The 15,570-nt window shown below is 36.8% G+C and overlaps 1 protein-coding gene across 1 annotated transcript in view; it reads right to left on the bottom strand.

Moving 5' to 3' along the window:
- The window catches only part of NALCN (sodium leak channel, non-selective), a 233,685-nt gene that overhangs the window by 90,662 nt on the left and 127,453 nt on the right, over positions 1-15,570 (bottom strand). The window contains exons 13-14 of the mRNA XM_058846993.1: positions 11,321-11,512; positions 3,527-3,664 (exon numbers count right to left, since the gene is read on the bottom strand). Of these exons, the coding sequence (XP_058702976.1) occupies positions 3,527-3,664; positions 11,321-11,512 (330 nt within the window). The remainder of the gene's footprint in view (positions 1-3,526; positions 3,665-11,320; positions 11,513-15,570) is intronic.

The following is a 15,570-nucleotide window of genomic DNA, read 5'->3' as shown; positions in this document are numbered from 1 at the left end:
AGAAATAAGTAATTCTTTTTCCCCTTTTTATTAATTACTGGTTTAAAACCACAACAGCCCCTCTTGAGCTTATCAGAAACACTGTCAGTTCCCAGGAATTAACAGGTGTCTAACGAGTGCCTGATTTTAACCTGGGAAACATACTTTTTTTGCCTGCAAAACAGCCAAGAGGAATAATATTTCTGTTGTTGAACCTTCAAAGAAAGTGACTCAAATTATGGCCAGGATGGAAAATGACTGTGACTAAAACCCACTCTCTAATGATCCTATGAACAGCGGTCCAAAGTGAGATCTGTTTGAGCTCTCAGTTCCCAGAAGAAGGGGTGAATGTGTGTCACACACCGATAGCTGTACGGCTGTGGAGCTAGCCAAAGACTATTAGTAATGACAGGCAAAACTCGTTGGTAATAATCAAGAACTATAGGTAGTACAATGCCATGAGAAAGAACAAGATTTGGAAAACAAGCGTGATGCAGAGACAGGGCAGCACTTTTACACCAGCTAAAACATAACACAGCACATTGCAAGTGCAAGAATGACTTGACATGGACATGGGCATGGCATAGGCATGGACTATAGGGTGGGATTGACACCACCAAAGACCCCCAAAGCCCTCAAGCCCATTTCCAGAAAGGCCTGGATGAACAGACTATGCATGATAATTAATTAGCATAGAAAGAGAGAAACCTCAACACAAAAAGGTCCTCCCCAAGCCCAAGCAGCACCCTCCAGTACCCTGAACATCCCACTGGCCATACTGACACAGATGGATCAACACTTGCCAACTGGATAATCACCCCCAGGATCCTGGACATCTCATGAGCTAGAGTGATGCTGCTGGATCGATGCTGAAACCAAGCTCATCACCCCTCCAGCTGGATGAATGCTGGAAGCAGCACTAGTGATCTCTTTTGCTGTCTCTCTTTCTTTAATTCATCTATACCTCTTTAATTTCTCTCTTCCCTTTCACCTTACTGCATTATCCAAAACCCACTGCCATGTGCTTATATAGTAGGTCAGGGACTAACCTACTAATTTCCATGCTAAGTGGAACTTTCTGATTGTTTTTGGACCCTCTGACCTTTGTCATTCCTTTTTACCAACAACAATTTATGAAAATTACTTTGATCCCTAGTTGCTAATGAACAGTTTTGCTATAACTCTGTTAAGATTTTACAGTATGGTGTTTTCCTTCTTCAGATAAACTGTTCATTCTACAATAATCCAGTGCTGCTCAAAGGATACCAGTTAAGGAAGTTCAGTTCCATGCTAAAAAGAAGTACAGTACTCATTAAATACATCACCCCTCACAGTCTTGCTGATTCATACACTGATACGTATCAAAGCAAGACTTTCATTAACTCCCTTCTTGCTTTTTTGCCAACAAGAACAAAAGACAAGGTACCACAAAAGAAGTTAAATGCAATCTTGTTATTTGTTTAATTTCCTCTGCTGCAATCTCAACAAATAAAAGTCCTTGTTTCCAAGAGAGGGAGTTTTCTTTGAACTTCAGTTTTTCTTCGCCTTCTAATGTGAAACCTTTTAATTTCTTTCCAAGTCTCTACAGTCTTCCATGCCAAATGCCGGCAATTATCATTCTCACTTCTGTTTCCCCATTTCTGGTTGGTGAAAGTAACTTCTTCATTTGACTTTACTCCTGTTATTCTCTGATGGCTGTTTATTCTTAAAGTGCTTCTTTTTGGTTTTAGTAGCAGCCCAACAATTTTCATGCTCCCTTACCAGTTCCATGCTGTTTTCTTTTAAATTTCTTTTGCCTACAGACAACTTTGTCCTACATATTTTTTTCTTCCAAGGTCTGAGGAAGATCTTAGATCTGAAACTAAAATTTTATAAGCCCAGATAATTCTGCAAAGTTGTCGTTGCAGGGTTTCCTCATTCATGTAGAATTTGCATAGGTGAATAAGAAGAAAAGTGTACCCTTATGGAGCAAAGCAAGGACTGTGTATTTAAATGCAAATTCCCTTCAAAAGGACTGAGGATGGTGTACTGAAAAGTGACTTCGCTCCTAGCAAAATCAGTGCTTTCAGTAAACAAACAGAGAAGTCCCAGATGACTCTTTCAAAACAGGAAACAAAACAGAATATTAAAATTGATCTTACAGCTAAATTATTTCTCAGTTAAGATGTGAATTTTTAGCAGAGAGGTCACGTGACACTATTTTACTTAATGGACTTGCTTAATACTTCTCTATCTAAGAAGTAAAAATGGATTCTTGATTAGCAAATGTTCTTGATGAAGCATCAAAGACACATCAATAAGATTCTCTTATCAGTAACTGCTTTCAAATCTATGACCAAAAAATCACTTCCCTTTTGCTTTATAAACTCAAATTCCAAGGAGTTTAAAAGAACACTCCAGCATGAAAAGTTGTATTTTCTGACCCCTGTGAGCAAATTACATGTGCTATATATCTTCTGATACATACATTTGTTTGGCTTATACTTTGATGTAATTAAGCAGCTCTAAGAGCATGAAGTGCACTTTATTGCCATTTATAAAGTGTGTATAAGTATAAAGTCAAGTTTTCAGTCCATATGAAGTAATCCATTGCACCCACAATTGTAGTCTGATTATTCAGTCTTTATAAATGAAATGGGATATACTGTGAAGTAAAAGAAGTAGATAGAAGCTGGTGGAGATTGTATTAATACCCTCAGTGCCTTATGTAAGTAGACATCTGAGCAAAGAAAGAAAATGGAATGGAAAAAAGTGAAAATAAGACTAACTGCATCAAAACCTGCAGTCAAAAGAAAATACAAAATTAACAATAGTAGGAGTGAATTAATGGTGCATAAAATGGTTATTTTCCTGATTATGGTATTTTCTCTTTGTTAGTATTCAACTAAAGTAACAAGCCCTTATTGATACAGGATAACCAGAGACCTTTTCCTTCCCATTTACCCTGTAAAAGAATGTAATAATCCCATTTGAAATGCATACAGAAAAAAAAAGTTGTTTTTTGGATTTTTTATATAACCCACACTTCTGTTTATGTGCAGGAGCTGCTGTATTAGTTCTCATAATTTATTGTTTGACATACTATATCATATATTCTTCATGCACTGATTTTGTATCAGGCAACAGGACAGTAGAGATGACTACTTAAGTGTTTATATCTTAAGGTTTTACACATCTCATTTTGATTGCTGCTGCAAAGAGAATGCAGTGAAAGCTGAGGAGACCAGTCCTACATGGTAAATAAAATCACTTCACTGGAATCATTACAGCTGCAAAGGTACAAGACAGATAATAATTATATTGTTAGTCTGGCAGTGTGACTTGGATCTAAGAAGAACACCACCTCACACCAGAACAAAGGCCACCACCCCGTGTCACATGGCTGAGGGGTAAATTTATTCTACCACATCCACGAACTAAAAGCTGCCTATGCTAAAAATGAGTACCACAATTAGTTTTAACTAACTGAGAATAGTAAGTAGTACAAGAGCTATGAGAGTAGTTCAAAATTAAATGAAGCACAACACGTATGCAAGTGAAAACTTACCAGAGTAGCAAAAAGATGATATAGTATAAAATAAATAGCAACTACTGGTGCCCACATATGTCCTACAGCATTCAGTGTCTGATCCATGACATCCACCCATCCCTCCTGTGTGAGAATCTGAAACATTGACATGAATGCCTGCAAGAAATAGAATTGCAAACATATTAACAAATTATACTAATATGGTTTTATTGACACATTCCTGTAACTGATTTAACAGAGACACACACTCGTTTCGGTTTTCTTTTTTTAACCTTAACAAATGTATTTAACTTTCAAAGCCAAGTAAAAGGCTACTCATGAGCTAAAGGAGAAAGAAATAGCTTGATCTTTGACAGAACCGTAACTGTCAATTTGTAACACAGTCCTAGCTTTATCAGTCCATCCAAAGAATCATCTGGTTTCCTTCATGGCTCAAAAAATATGATAAATATCCTGAGCATTGGAGATTAGTGTTTTGAATATTTTACAGTATTGTGATTTTTTGATTATGCTTTTTCTTCCATGTTTCCTCTCTCTAAATATACCTATAATAAAGCATTATAATTAAATGTGATCATAAATTATGTTATCTTAATAGTAGAAGCATTTGAGGCACTCCACAGATGAGAATAATCAACACATGGCCAGGTCTCTGCACCTGTACTTGATTCAGCCAGTCAGACTTTTCCTCTATATTTTGTAAATAGCATTTTTTGTTGTAGCTACTACTGTAACATTTTCAAATTCCTTGAGACCAGGTATACATGTCAAAAATAGAGGAAATAATGGGAATGTTTCAATTTATTTATTTAGCGGTGGGAAGATATGAAATCAGATAAGTCGAGAACACAGACACCTTTGAAACCCCAGCTGGAGCCTACAGCACTAACCAGAATTGAACTCAACATGAGTAATGTGTAACTGCAAGATGTACATCCTACACAGACATTGAGAAATGCACACTGCCTTGGAAACAGAAGTTTGAGAATGGCATGGAAGTGAAATATCTTGACAGCCTCAACTGTCTCAAGGAGGCCAAACTATTGCACAAGTTTCTTTTGCTTTTGCCTGACATTGAAAGTATTCTCTTTCCAGACAGAAAGGATCAAAGCTGGTATCTTACTTTTGGTTTATGCATAATAAAATGTGTTAGAAACTGAAAACAACAATGCAGCTTACAGCTAACAAGATTCTGAGAATTCAAAATGTTGACACAGTTACAAGGATGTATTAGATCTGTGCTCAGTGTGCCCAGCAGCAGCAGATTAACACATTAGTGTGATGGCACAAAGAGAAAAGCATTCTTCTTGTCAAACCTGTGAGGAAACAGTATCCAGACAGCTCTTCACATCGCCTTACCCTAAGTCAAAACCTGTGCTGGAAAAGCTGAAAACAAGTAGCTGTACAAACTTGTGTGTTTGGGAAACAATGAAATTGTTCTAATTAATTTTTAAAGCTGCTGGCAAAAACAACTGTGTGGGAGACTTCAAGTTTCTATTATTATTATAAACCACAGGAAAATACTTTGCTTGGGCTCTTTTTCAAGTTTATAATAGAGTTTTCCAAACAAAACAATTTCTCGACATTTCTTCCAATGCAAACAGAACTGTTAAGGTTATATCCCCACCCCTGGGGGAGTCCACCCCAGACTGTGACTTCTCACCTGCAGTAAAAGCAAATTTACTCTAGACTGTTCATGTGCACACACACAGCACTTGGTTTTGGCTCTATGTGAGATCCCTATGGCTAACAATCATTAATATTTAGTGACAAGAAGCTGGTCCAGACTATCTGAAATAACAAGGAGGATGTGGTATGACTTGCTACATGCTGATTCTGTATCATGAAATGAAGTTTATATCAAAGTCTATCTGCCTAAAATTTGGAAGGAGGACCTGCAATTACAAAGCATGATGAGATGGTGTAACAGGGCTGGGTAAGGCAGGGACAATCTAATCCAGCCCATCATCTTGTTATGCAGCCACTGCATAAAAGACACTGCCTTTTTGGAGTGTCCAGTGTGAGAGGACTATTTCCATATTTGTACACAGGGATTGCCTTGGAGAAAGTTCACTGGAAGCAGAAAAATAGTTGACAACTAAGTACCAGAAGACCACTGATACTACCCGTACATTCTTTCACTGACTGTAGATAAGGATCCTAGCACTAAATCTTTTTCTCCTCTGTTGATTTAAATAATACATATTTTAAAGTGCAGAAACTGAATCACGTTGCCTCTAGGTCATATTCAGAGGAAGAACTATGAATTTTTACTCTGTTACAGGGTTCACAAACATTTAGCTGCTGAGGGTTTTATAAGTAATTTGCCTGCTGACTCACACAGAAAGGCTTCTCATCGAAGTCCAACTTGGTTTCTTATTGCTGCTGTGCTCTTTGGCATTCTGAAGCAGACAGAAGAACAAACACCCTGCTAGGTTAAGAAGTTTGGGAGTTATCTTTACAACTGCTTTTCAGAATTAACTCACACTAATCAAATTTTCAGAGATGCTCAAACCTACAAGTCCAAATTACAAGATGTGAAGCTGCGATGAACATGGGGCAGATCAGGGCATCCAAATGAGCAATCACACATGTTCAGAGAGAAGTTAAACATCAGACTTTAATTTCTACACTAGAAACATCCTGACCAAATGTAAAGTCCCAGGCTTTCTTTTGAACATGAAGATCCCATAGAGGACAGAGGCTAGATGAACTAGAAACAGCAGAGAAAAATGCTGGCAACTACTTTTCTGTAAATTTCTGTAAATCTGTAAATAGGGTGGTTAAAGTCTGTGGTATGTCATGTATTTGAAGAGACCAAGCAAGAGGACTGAAATTTGCACAGTACCCTCTGCTTTATGTTTCTGCCAGTAAACTTGGCCTTAACCAGCACATTGCCAACCTGCAGCCACATCCTCCCTTCAAATGAGTGCCCCCTCCCAGCCATGTGCACAGACTCTATACTGCACAACATTTCAACTCTTATTATTAGTTCTTTTCATTAGATAAAAGTAATTTGGTCCCCATGCAAGGCATGCAGAGAAAGAAACATTTGGGATCTTTAGCTATGTAAGGCCTTTTGTAGCCAGCTGAGCATGCATGAAGCAAGCAGAAAATTCAGCCTCCTTTAGATCTGCCAGGGGTGCTTTAGAGTGAAGAAGACAAGGACCCCAGCAATGGCCAGCACTACTTCTCAGGTTCCCTTTGTAATGGGAAGCTGAAGCTAAACCAGGCAGCTGTTGTTTGTCTGCACTCAGAGCTGGTGGCCATTGTACCTGATTGGTGTGGCACTGCCTGCTGAAGCATAAGGTGAGCACTACATTAAGTAACACACCCCACTCCTGAAAAATACTAGTGCAATATCCTTTCTTCTGAATCAGACAATTACCACAGCTTACTGCTTTTTAAAAATATTTATTTTACTTAATTCTTCAAGGTATAAAAATACCATCAGTACTTTATTTTGGACTCCTCTTTAATGCAATTAATAGTAGATTAATGTGGAGAAGATATTCTTTTAATACTAAAAAAATCTAATCTTCTATCCAAACCAGTTGTCCATATAGTTTTATAAAATGGCCTTTCAATATAATTTAAGCATTTTATTATGACATTAAATTCCAGTATAATGCAAAACATTAGTTTTAAGTAAATAAGGCAATGCACAATGAATATGTTTTTTGCACCAAGCAATCTTTAGAGCAAGTTATTTTTAGCTGAAAGGTGTACCTCCCACTGTTCATTTTAAAATTAATTTGAAATGCAACTAGCTGACAGAATCAACATCTGTGAAGACGAGACTTAGAAATTTATGCAAATGGTGATTTTCTGAATTAATTTGTGTTATAGAAAAGACTGTCAATTTCTTTGAGTATTTATGCCCTATTACTTAATGAGCTGTTTTGATGACTGAAGTCAAACTACCTTTTTATTTATAGTTTAAGATTGGCAAAGGTTTGGTAGAATATATAAGCCAAAGTGCCAGTTCTGACATCTTGTCCAACTGTTACAGAGGTGGACACACAAATTACTATTTACAGTTGTAATGTTCTTGTCTTGTAAGTGGTGCTTGCCCACAAAATTTTGGGGACCAAATTCCACTGGCCTAATGCATAGAAGCAGTTCTACGATGATAGGGATTGCTTCTGCAAATTGATTGCTTCTGAAAATCAAGTTAACGAGATTTAGGACATTGCTGAAATATCTTTGCAAGCTGTTCTACCACCAGAAATGTACGTTTTCCTCCTGACACAGTCACAAGGGCTCAGTAATGCCCTGAAAGAAGAGGAGCCATCCTTTAAAAATGTGGCAGTGATACTGAGATTTTAATGGCATCAGAGAATTAAGACTTCATTGTTCATCTTTGTTTAATGAGTATTGCTTAGGTTGAATTAATATTTCACATCATGAACTTTTTCCAAGGTTCCTAGGCTAGGAGCAGACACTTGCTTTTGTGAAAACTGGGGAATTGTTGTTGCTATCAGTTGGGCCTGGCTATCATCTTGTGTTGACCCATTTAAAAGAAGGGCAGCATTCCCAACTTTGTAAATTGAGACAGAGCAGTCAGCACACAGCCGCAAACTCCAAAAGAAACCAGGGCATAGAAGTCAGAGACAGTAACAATGTGTTTTGTTCTCCATAGAGTGCATTTTCTTAGCAGCCACCTTACACCTATGCCTTCTTCAGGAGGCCCAGCCACCCCTGTCCTTCCTCATGACTCAATATGTGCAGCCCAAGAAGACGTGCAAAAATAACAGATAGCAGATGGTTAAAAACAGTAAAGCAAACATCTATATTTTTGTACTTAGTATTAGAGAGAAAGTCAGTCCATTTGGCAAGCTGTAATGGCCAAAAGAAGGGTGAAATTAGTAGCTATGGCAACATTGAGCTTGTGCCTATTGATTTTCATCAGGAAACCATGTGAAAACATGCAATTTAGAGACATTAGCAAAAGGAGGAGGTCTATTTGTTCCAAAACCCATACTGTGCCTTCTTATAAAGCACTTAGTTTCAAAATGATTTTAGGTTTTGTCGGTTTCAGTGCAGAAAGCACTTTAATGTACAAACTCAAAATTTAGTGTCACCATTTTTGTTATCATGCTTTTCCTCTGTATTTGTAACTGAAAAAATTCACAGCAACAGTCCTGGCTATTTAAGGTTTGCTCTTCTTTGAGGTCAAGTCCCAATAATTTATCTTTGCAAATTCTGGTAGTGCAGACTTCATATAATCTAGTATGTTATATAGCATGTCTTCAGTCATGTTTTGAAAATAATTATAATTGTCTTATTGCAAACTGATTCAGTGATCTTTCTTCAGGGAAGGAAATTTGAGAGCTCCCAGACTTTTCTAGGAAGACACACTCCTTCAGAGGGATGCCACTATTTCACATGATCAATCACAATTTTGAGTAAAAAAATTTCACTAAAAAATTAACCTAATAAGAGATACTTCACTATAAAACTAAAAAAGAAAGTAACCAAATACTGTAAATTATACATTTCTGAAACAAATATAATGAAGTGAATATGAATACATTAAACAAAAAAATGAGGGACTCATGCTTCTGGCTATCATATGAAAAATACTGAAAACATTTCAATTCAATATTGCTGGAACACTCTTCTATTTTGTATCTGTTGCTAACAGCTCTTCTCTTTTCCACTAATTGTCATAAAATAGAAGAACAGTAAAGTAATTTTCTGTTTGTAAAAACACTCTATAATTTGTTGGAGAAAATATTTTCTCACTCTTCAAACATGTATTTAGTATTTACATATACCTGTTAGAATTTAATATGCTAGAAGCCCTTATTTAAGCTTAAATGTCAGCAGATTAAAATGCTCAATATAATCCAAAACTTTGCTAATATATTGACATATATTGGCCATTTTTCATTGCAAGTGGATCTTTCTCAGGTACTTATATCAATTTATCTAGTTAAAATGTGAAGGTGATTGCAATCTTATCTTATTTTGATCATACTACAATTATTCTTTCTGGACTTTCGTTGACATTTTGCATAAATAATAAAATAATTCTAAACCAAAATTCCATGGTGATTTGAAACCTGCAGTTTTTTCAGAAGTTGTACATGAGAATTGAAAATAGAATATGGTGGTAATATCATGTGATTTAGAGACCTGACTTAATTGGGAAAGCTTAAGTTTTATTTTATTTTTTTTTTAATTCAGCATTTAATGAATGATACTGAGGATCTAATTCTAGTGGCTACTTTTCTAAGCATGTTTTCCAAAATAGCAAGCATGGTTACATTATTCCCTGTGGGTAAGCATTGTCTCACATTGGATGGCCAGCTTCCCATACATCAAGTTCAGCTTGATAATTACAAATTGTTGTTTAGCCATTTTGTTCGCTAAATACATGACCCTTGAGGCTGCATCATTCATTGTTATTTAATTGTTCCAACCAATGCACTTTCACTAAAATAGATACATTGGATACCCAAACTGGAATGACAGAAACAAATAAATTGTCACTGGAACCAATCCATGTACACTCAGTCTAATCCACTATTAAAGAAATTGCACTATTTTCATTCAGAACAGTGTGCTTCAATAAATACATTAGCTTCAATTTCCACTGATTTTCAGTGTTCTGTTCTGAATTAACATAATGCCCATAAATATCCGTTATATATACCCAAAAGGCAAACACTTATTTTGTCAATGCAGACAGGTTTTATAATCCTGTGTAAAACAAGCATTCCTGTACACATCAAGAACAACTAATTTCATAATATGAAGATATAAATCATGTGTAGACATGTTTTATATAAATTCTTGGGATAATGTTCATGCCTGTGGACATGAATCCTCTTCCTGTAACATGATAGAGTACTGTTAAAGCCATATGCTGTGCTGTGTCATCACCATGGTACATGGGTAAAATTTCTCTGAGTTCCCTTGACAGCAGAAATAGAATACCTATCACAAGGAAAGATGGGTTTCACTACACAAGGACTACAGGAAGACTATTACACACAAAAAAAAAATATTTTTTTTTAATCTATACATATGGAGATAAACTGCATCGCATTGCTCAGAAGGAAAGTAAGACTGCTAATGTAATAACAAATATGATAGAATCTGTCCTGGTTTGGGCTGGGATAGGACCAATTTTCTTCCTAGTAGTTGGCACAGTGCTATACTTTGGATTTAAGATGAGAACAATATTGACAATACTCTGATTTTTCAGTTGGTGCTGAGCAGAGTTTGCACAGAGTTAGGGCTTTTCCTGCCTCTCATCCCACCAGTGAACAAGCTGAGGGTGCACAAGAGGTCGTGAGGGCAAACAGCCAGGACAAGTGACCCCAAATGACTAAAGGGATAGATATCCCATCCTATATTGCATCATGGTCCCCATATAAACTAGGGAAAACCTGGTTATGAGCTGAGGGCTGGCTGAGCATCAGTCAACATACACTCAGCAATGGCATTGTGAGCCACTGATTTTGTATATTCTAATTATTTTATCATTATTGTCTCCCCTTCCATTCCTGTCCTACTAAACTTCTTCATCTCAGACTGCAAATTTTGCTTTCTTTCCCCCGCACTTCTCTCCTCTATCCCACTGCAGGGGGAGGATTGAACAAGCGGCTGTGTAATGTTTAGCTCTACTTGCTAGATTAAACCCGAACAGAATCACAGAATTATTAGGATGAAAAGGACCTTTAAGATCACTAGGTCCAATCATTTACCAAACACTGTCAAATCTGAAATCAATGGTAAGTAAATATCCATGATAAGAAAATAGTGACAAGCAAATGAGTAATCAGTACTGTTTATACTTGCCCTTGGAAAGGTTGTAAATCTATCCAGTTCTTCCACAAAGCAAAACATCTGTAAACTGATTGCTGACATTACGATCAAAAGGCTGGCAGTAAATACTACCAAACTCCCAAGTTTTTTTCCTGGTCCAAATATCTTATACACAAAATCTTCCAAAGCAGGAGAAATCTTTATAAGCCGAACTACTCTAAGAACCTGCAAAGAAAGAGAAGAATTCAACTGTATCAATTATTCGATTATCGCATTAATAAAAACTTTCAAAAATTGGACATTCATGGCCAAAAAGGGACCTGCAGCCTTGTAGACCAATAAACATCAAGTTGCCACCACTTGTAATAGATGACAAGTTGTGTGTCAGGTTAAAACCACAAAGCCAGGAGCATAGGCAGCGTTGAGGCTTACAGGAATGGGATGATAGTACAGGCATGGGACAGCCCAAATTCCCCAAGGCTGTAGTCAGCTCACCAGTCCTGAAGAGTCATTTCAGAAATGCAATTGAGTGAAGCTGGTTTTGGGGTAACAAAGGGAACAAAGACATAGACAAAACACATCACAGATATCAAATATGAATGTGATGTGGAATCAGAGACCAAAGGAGGTTTATAGTGTGTTACCAAACATAAGAATGCCTTTGGGTAGGAGTTAAAGCACACCAGCCTAGATTTAGCAACTGAGAATCTACTGAAGTGCTAGGTAAATAGATCCCATTTGATTATCATCCCTGTTAAAATTTCATTCATATACTAAATGGACAGGATTCTGAAAAGTCTTTGATGAAAGCTCTGCCTTGAGCAGCAGGCTCAGTGATATGGCTTTGAAAAGCCACTTCCAACTTAGATTTCTCTCATTTTATGATGTTTTTTATACCAGATTACATATTCACACAAAGAACTGCCAAGCCTTTTTCCACAGATCATCTCTCTGTTTCAGTGACCTGAAGCAAAATTGTTTGGCATTATGTACCAAATAACCTAGCAAATTTGGTAATGAACATATTTTGCTATTTCATATTATATATAATGTGGCAAATTTTGGGTCACGTTTCTCAGTATCAGAGAAACTCAGTATCTCACAATAGCACCATTTGGCCCTGACATATTTGACACCTCTCAGTACTGGCAGCAAAACTTTGATCTTGTGTGGAACTCCTGACCCATCTGCCGAGTCTACTTTGAAAGAGCTGCTGACAGCTTTGATTCTCTTATTTCTGCATTGATGTTGACACAGTGACACGAACATCAGTATCAACAAGAGTCAGTGGCAGCCACAGAAGTTGCTGAAGACAACGGACAGCAGCATAGGGGGCAACTGAGATTCTGCAGTTCTTAGGAATAAAAAGGCTCTCTATTCCAAGGTATCACCAGGATTTCCACAGGAATCATACTAAAACTGAAAGGTAGGAATTACAGTGTAATTATTGTCTGACCTTATGCACAAGTCAAATACAATTACTGTGCTGTTTTTGGAAAGAAAATAAGTATCACAGAAGCTGTTCATAGAATGAGTTCACTGTGCCCTGTAGTTTGCTAATAATGCACACCTTTGGATTTCACATGAAGCTCATGTCCCTACCCATTTGTAAGCTATGCAAAATATGCTTGCCATCTAGATTTAACCACCAAAGGGGAGGAAGAAAGAGTCAGCTCAAGAGAGGAACTTATTCCAAACATACCAGAGCCCTTACGTGAGATGGGATAAGCATCCACTGTCTTCAGTGTCAAACAAGGGTCCTAGGTTCAGAGGTTACACTAGACAGCTTAACTTTCACAACATTAGCACAAGATGAGATAAAGCCCTTGCTTTCATATTGGTATCAAGACTACATTACATGTAATCTGAATACATGAAACTGGCTACCAAGGGAAACAGTGAGATGAAGGAGATTTCCAAGTACTACTAAAATGTAAACATGGTGTCTTCTTACTTACAAGATTTACTCATGGTATAAATGTTAGCTCTGCTCCCATCAATACTAGTTTCAATACAGACCCCAGTGGGGAGATTTCATGCTAGTTGGTATTCTGAGTGGTGTTTTAGATTAACTCAATTATCTGCCTTACTTTTTTCCCCTTTCTTTGGGGAACTTTAATTGACCTTTAAGCAACACACTAATCTTATTGATACTATTTGGTTTCTTCATTTATTTTCATTAAGTAACAAATTGAATCTAGCATAAGTACACTCTAATGAATTTATGCATTTTGTGTAATTGGATTGCAAATTGTATTAAATTTAGGAGCTGTAGAAGATGCACTATTTGGATTAAATATAAAAATACATTAAAAACAAATCAAAATGAATAATACAAAAAAGGAACCACAGCTTTGTTACAAATAATGGCTGTATCTCCTGCATGGGATGATAATTATTTAGAAAATGACTCAGCAGCATTTTCCCCAGGAACAAATACAATACCATCTCTTCAGCCCAGTATAGGTTAAATTGTGTTTAAATCTCTCCCTTTTATGCTGGTTCATTACACATCTCTGCAAAATCTGTCATTTCTTCACTAATTTTATGTCTTACAGACATATCTGTGTAACAGTCCTTTGCTGTAGTCTTTCGCAGAGGGCTTTGCAAAGTGTCTTGAACAAATGCACAGTGAATGCAAGGAAGATAGGTGGGAGGGTGGACAGTAGCCAATGTAGTAAAGACTGAGTGATGTGTTGGCAAAGGGTAATGATATAGACCAATGAATAATGCAAACTGAAATGTATGCAAGGAGGACTAGACAAGCCAAACAATAATTCTTGCTTGCTATCCTGCAATGTGTCAAGAAGGACTTCTGTCTTCAGTAATCTGTTTTGTTGGCTGACAAGGAACACATTTATCCTGTCATCATGAATACCTAAATGTCTGGATATCTGCCTAACATTAAAAAGTATTCATGTGAAAAAGACTTTTTGACCTTGGTTGACCTGTAAATGTGTTATCTAGCTTGCCCAGAACTTAACTGTGGAGGAATATGGTGTGTGCCTTACATGCTGACATCAAAGGTATTCTGCAACCTTCCAATCATTCGCCTCCTAGGGAAATTGGATTGCAAAATACAACCCAAATCTTTCAGTGTAGCAGGTGTTTCTGCTTGTAAAACGTATGTCTTTCATGTATTTTGGACAAAAAAAAAAATCACATCTTGAAATTTTCTGTAATAAAAGCTAGCACTGTGTAATTAAAAAGCCACCACCACCATCGCTCCACTAATTAAATACATTATAAAGAAAAGATTTATTATGTTATTACCAGCATCTGCCTACATTTTAATTATATTTTCAATCCTATGAGCTAGTGATGACGTCATCCATTTAGTCAAACATTTATAGTTTATGCTGAAAATTCTTACAAAGAAACCACCAGTCATAAGTGGACTATGTCCTAATAAATATCAACCAATTATTAACTAAATTACTGACTGCTTTAACTGAGAGCTCCCAGCTACACTCCCTGTGTGCTTTTGACACAGGAGTGCAATTGCATAGTCCTGACAGATCATCCTTCCTTGCACCTTTGATGTATCATGCTGCATTGAGTAACAACATTCTACATATTTGGATGGCAAAATAAAAGCTGTAACGACTTAAAAGTCTTTAAATGATATCAAGTGAAAACAAAATATATTTTTTCATCCAGAAATCTTTCTTGAAGTTTGCAGAACCATTTAGAAAAAATACTGGATGACATTTGCAGAAATCTGAAAATCTTATCTGAAACATAATGATGTTTCAACCCACACTTGGGGAGACTGCTTCCCCCATGAAGTATTCATTTTCACAATATTTGTCATTATAACTAATCATATTTATTGACAGGACTCTGTCTGATGTTTTATTATTTTCTCTTTTTGAATTTTACTTATGCACATGCCAATCCATTGCTGAATAATGAGCAGATATAAAGGCTTTAATATATATTCTTTAAAAAATCCTTCCTTCAGCACTGTGGAACATAACATGTAATGAATCCCAGTGCTTTCTACCAAAACTCTGTTTTAGGGATCAGCCCTAAGCACTTGAAGGAGGATGAATGGGGAATTGGTTGGGCTGGCTGACAAGAAGAATCATAAGTCAGAATTAATCAGTCTTTTTTTGTCTCTCTTTCCTGCTCTTCACCCAAATAAAAATGCAGGAAAAGTCTCAATAAACACACTTTCCCTCAAGTTAAGGAGTGGCTGAAGAGCTATAAAACCCAAGCCTAGGATGCTTCTGGAGAAATTACTTCAGAAGACCCATGGTAACTTAGCTTAGCATGTGATT

Source organism: Poecile atricapillus, chromosome 1 (assembly GCF_030490865.1).
Source record: "Poecile atricapillus isolate bPoeAtr1 chromosome 1, bPoeAtr1.hap1, whole genome shotgun sequence".
Lineage (NCBI taxonomy): Eukaryota > Metazoa > Chordata > Aves > Passeriformes > Paridae > Poecile > Poecile atricapillus.
Note: the sequence above shows the minus strand (reverse complement) of the source record. Positions and strands in the feature narration are given on the sequence as shown.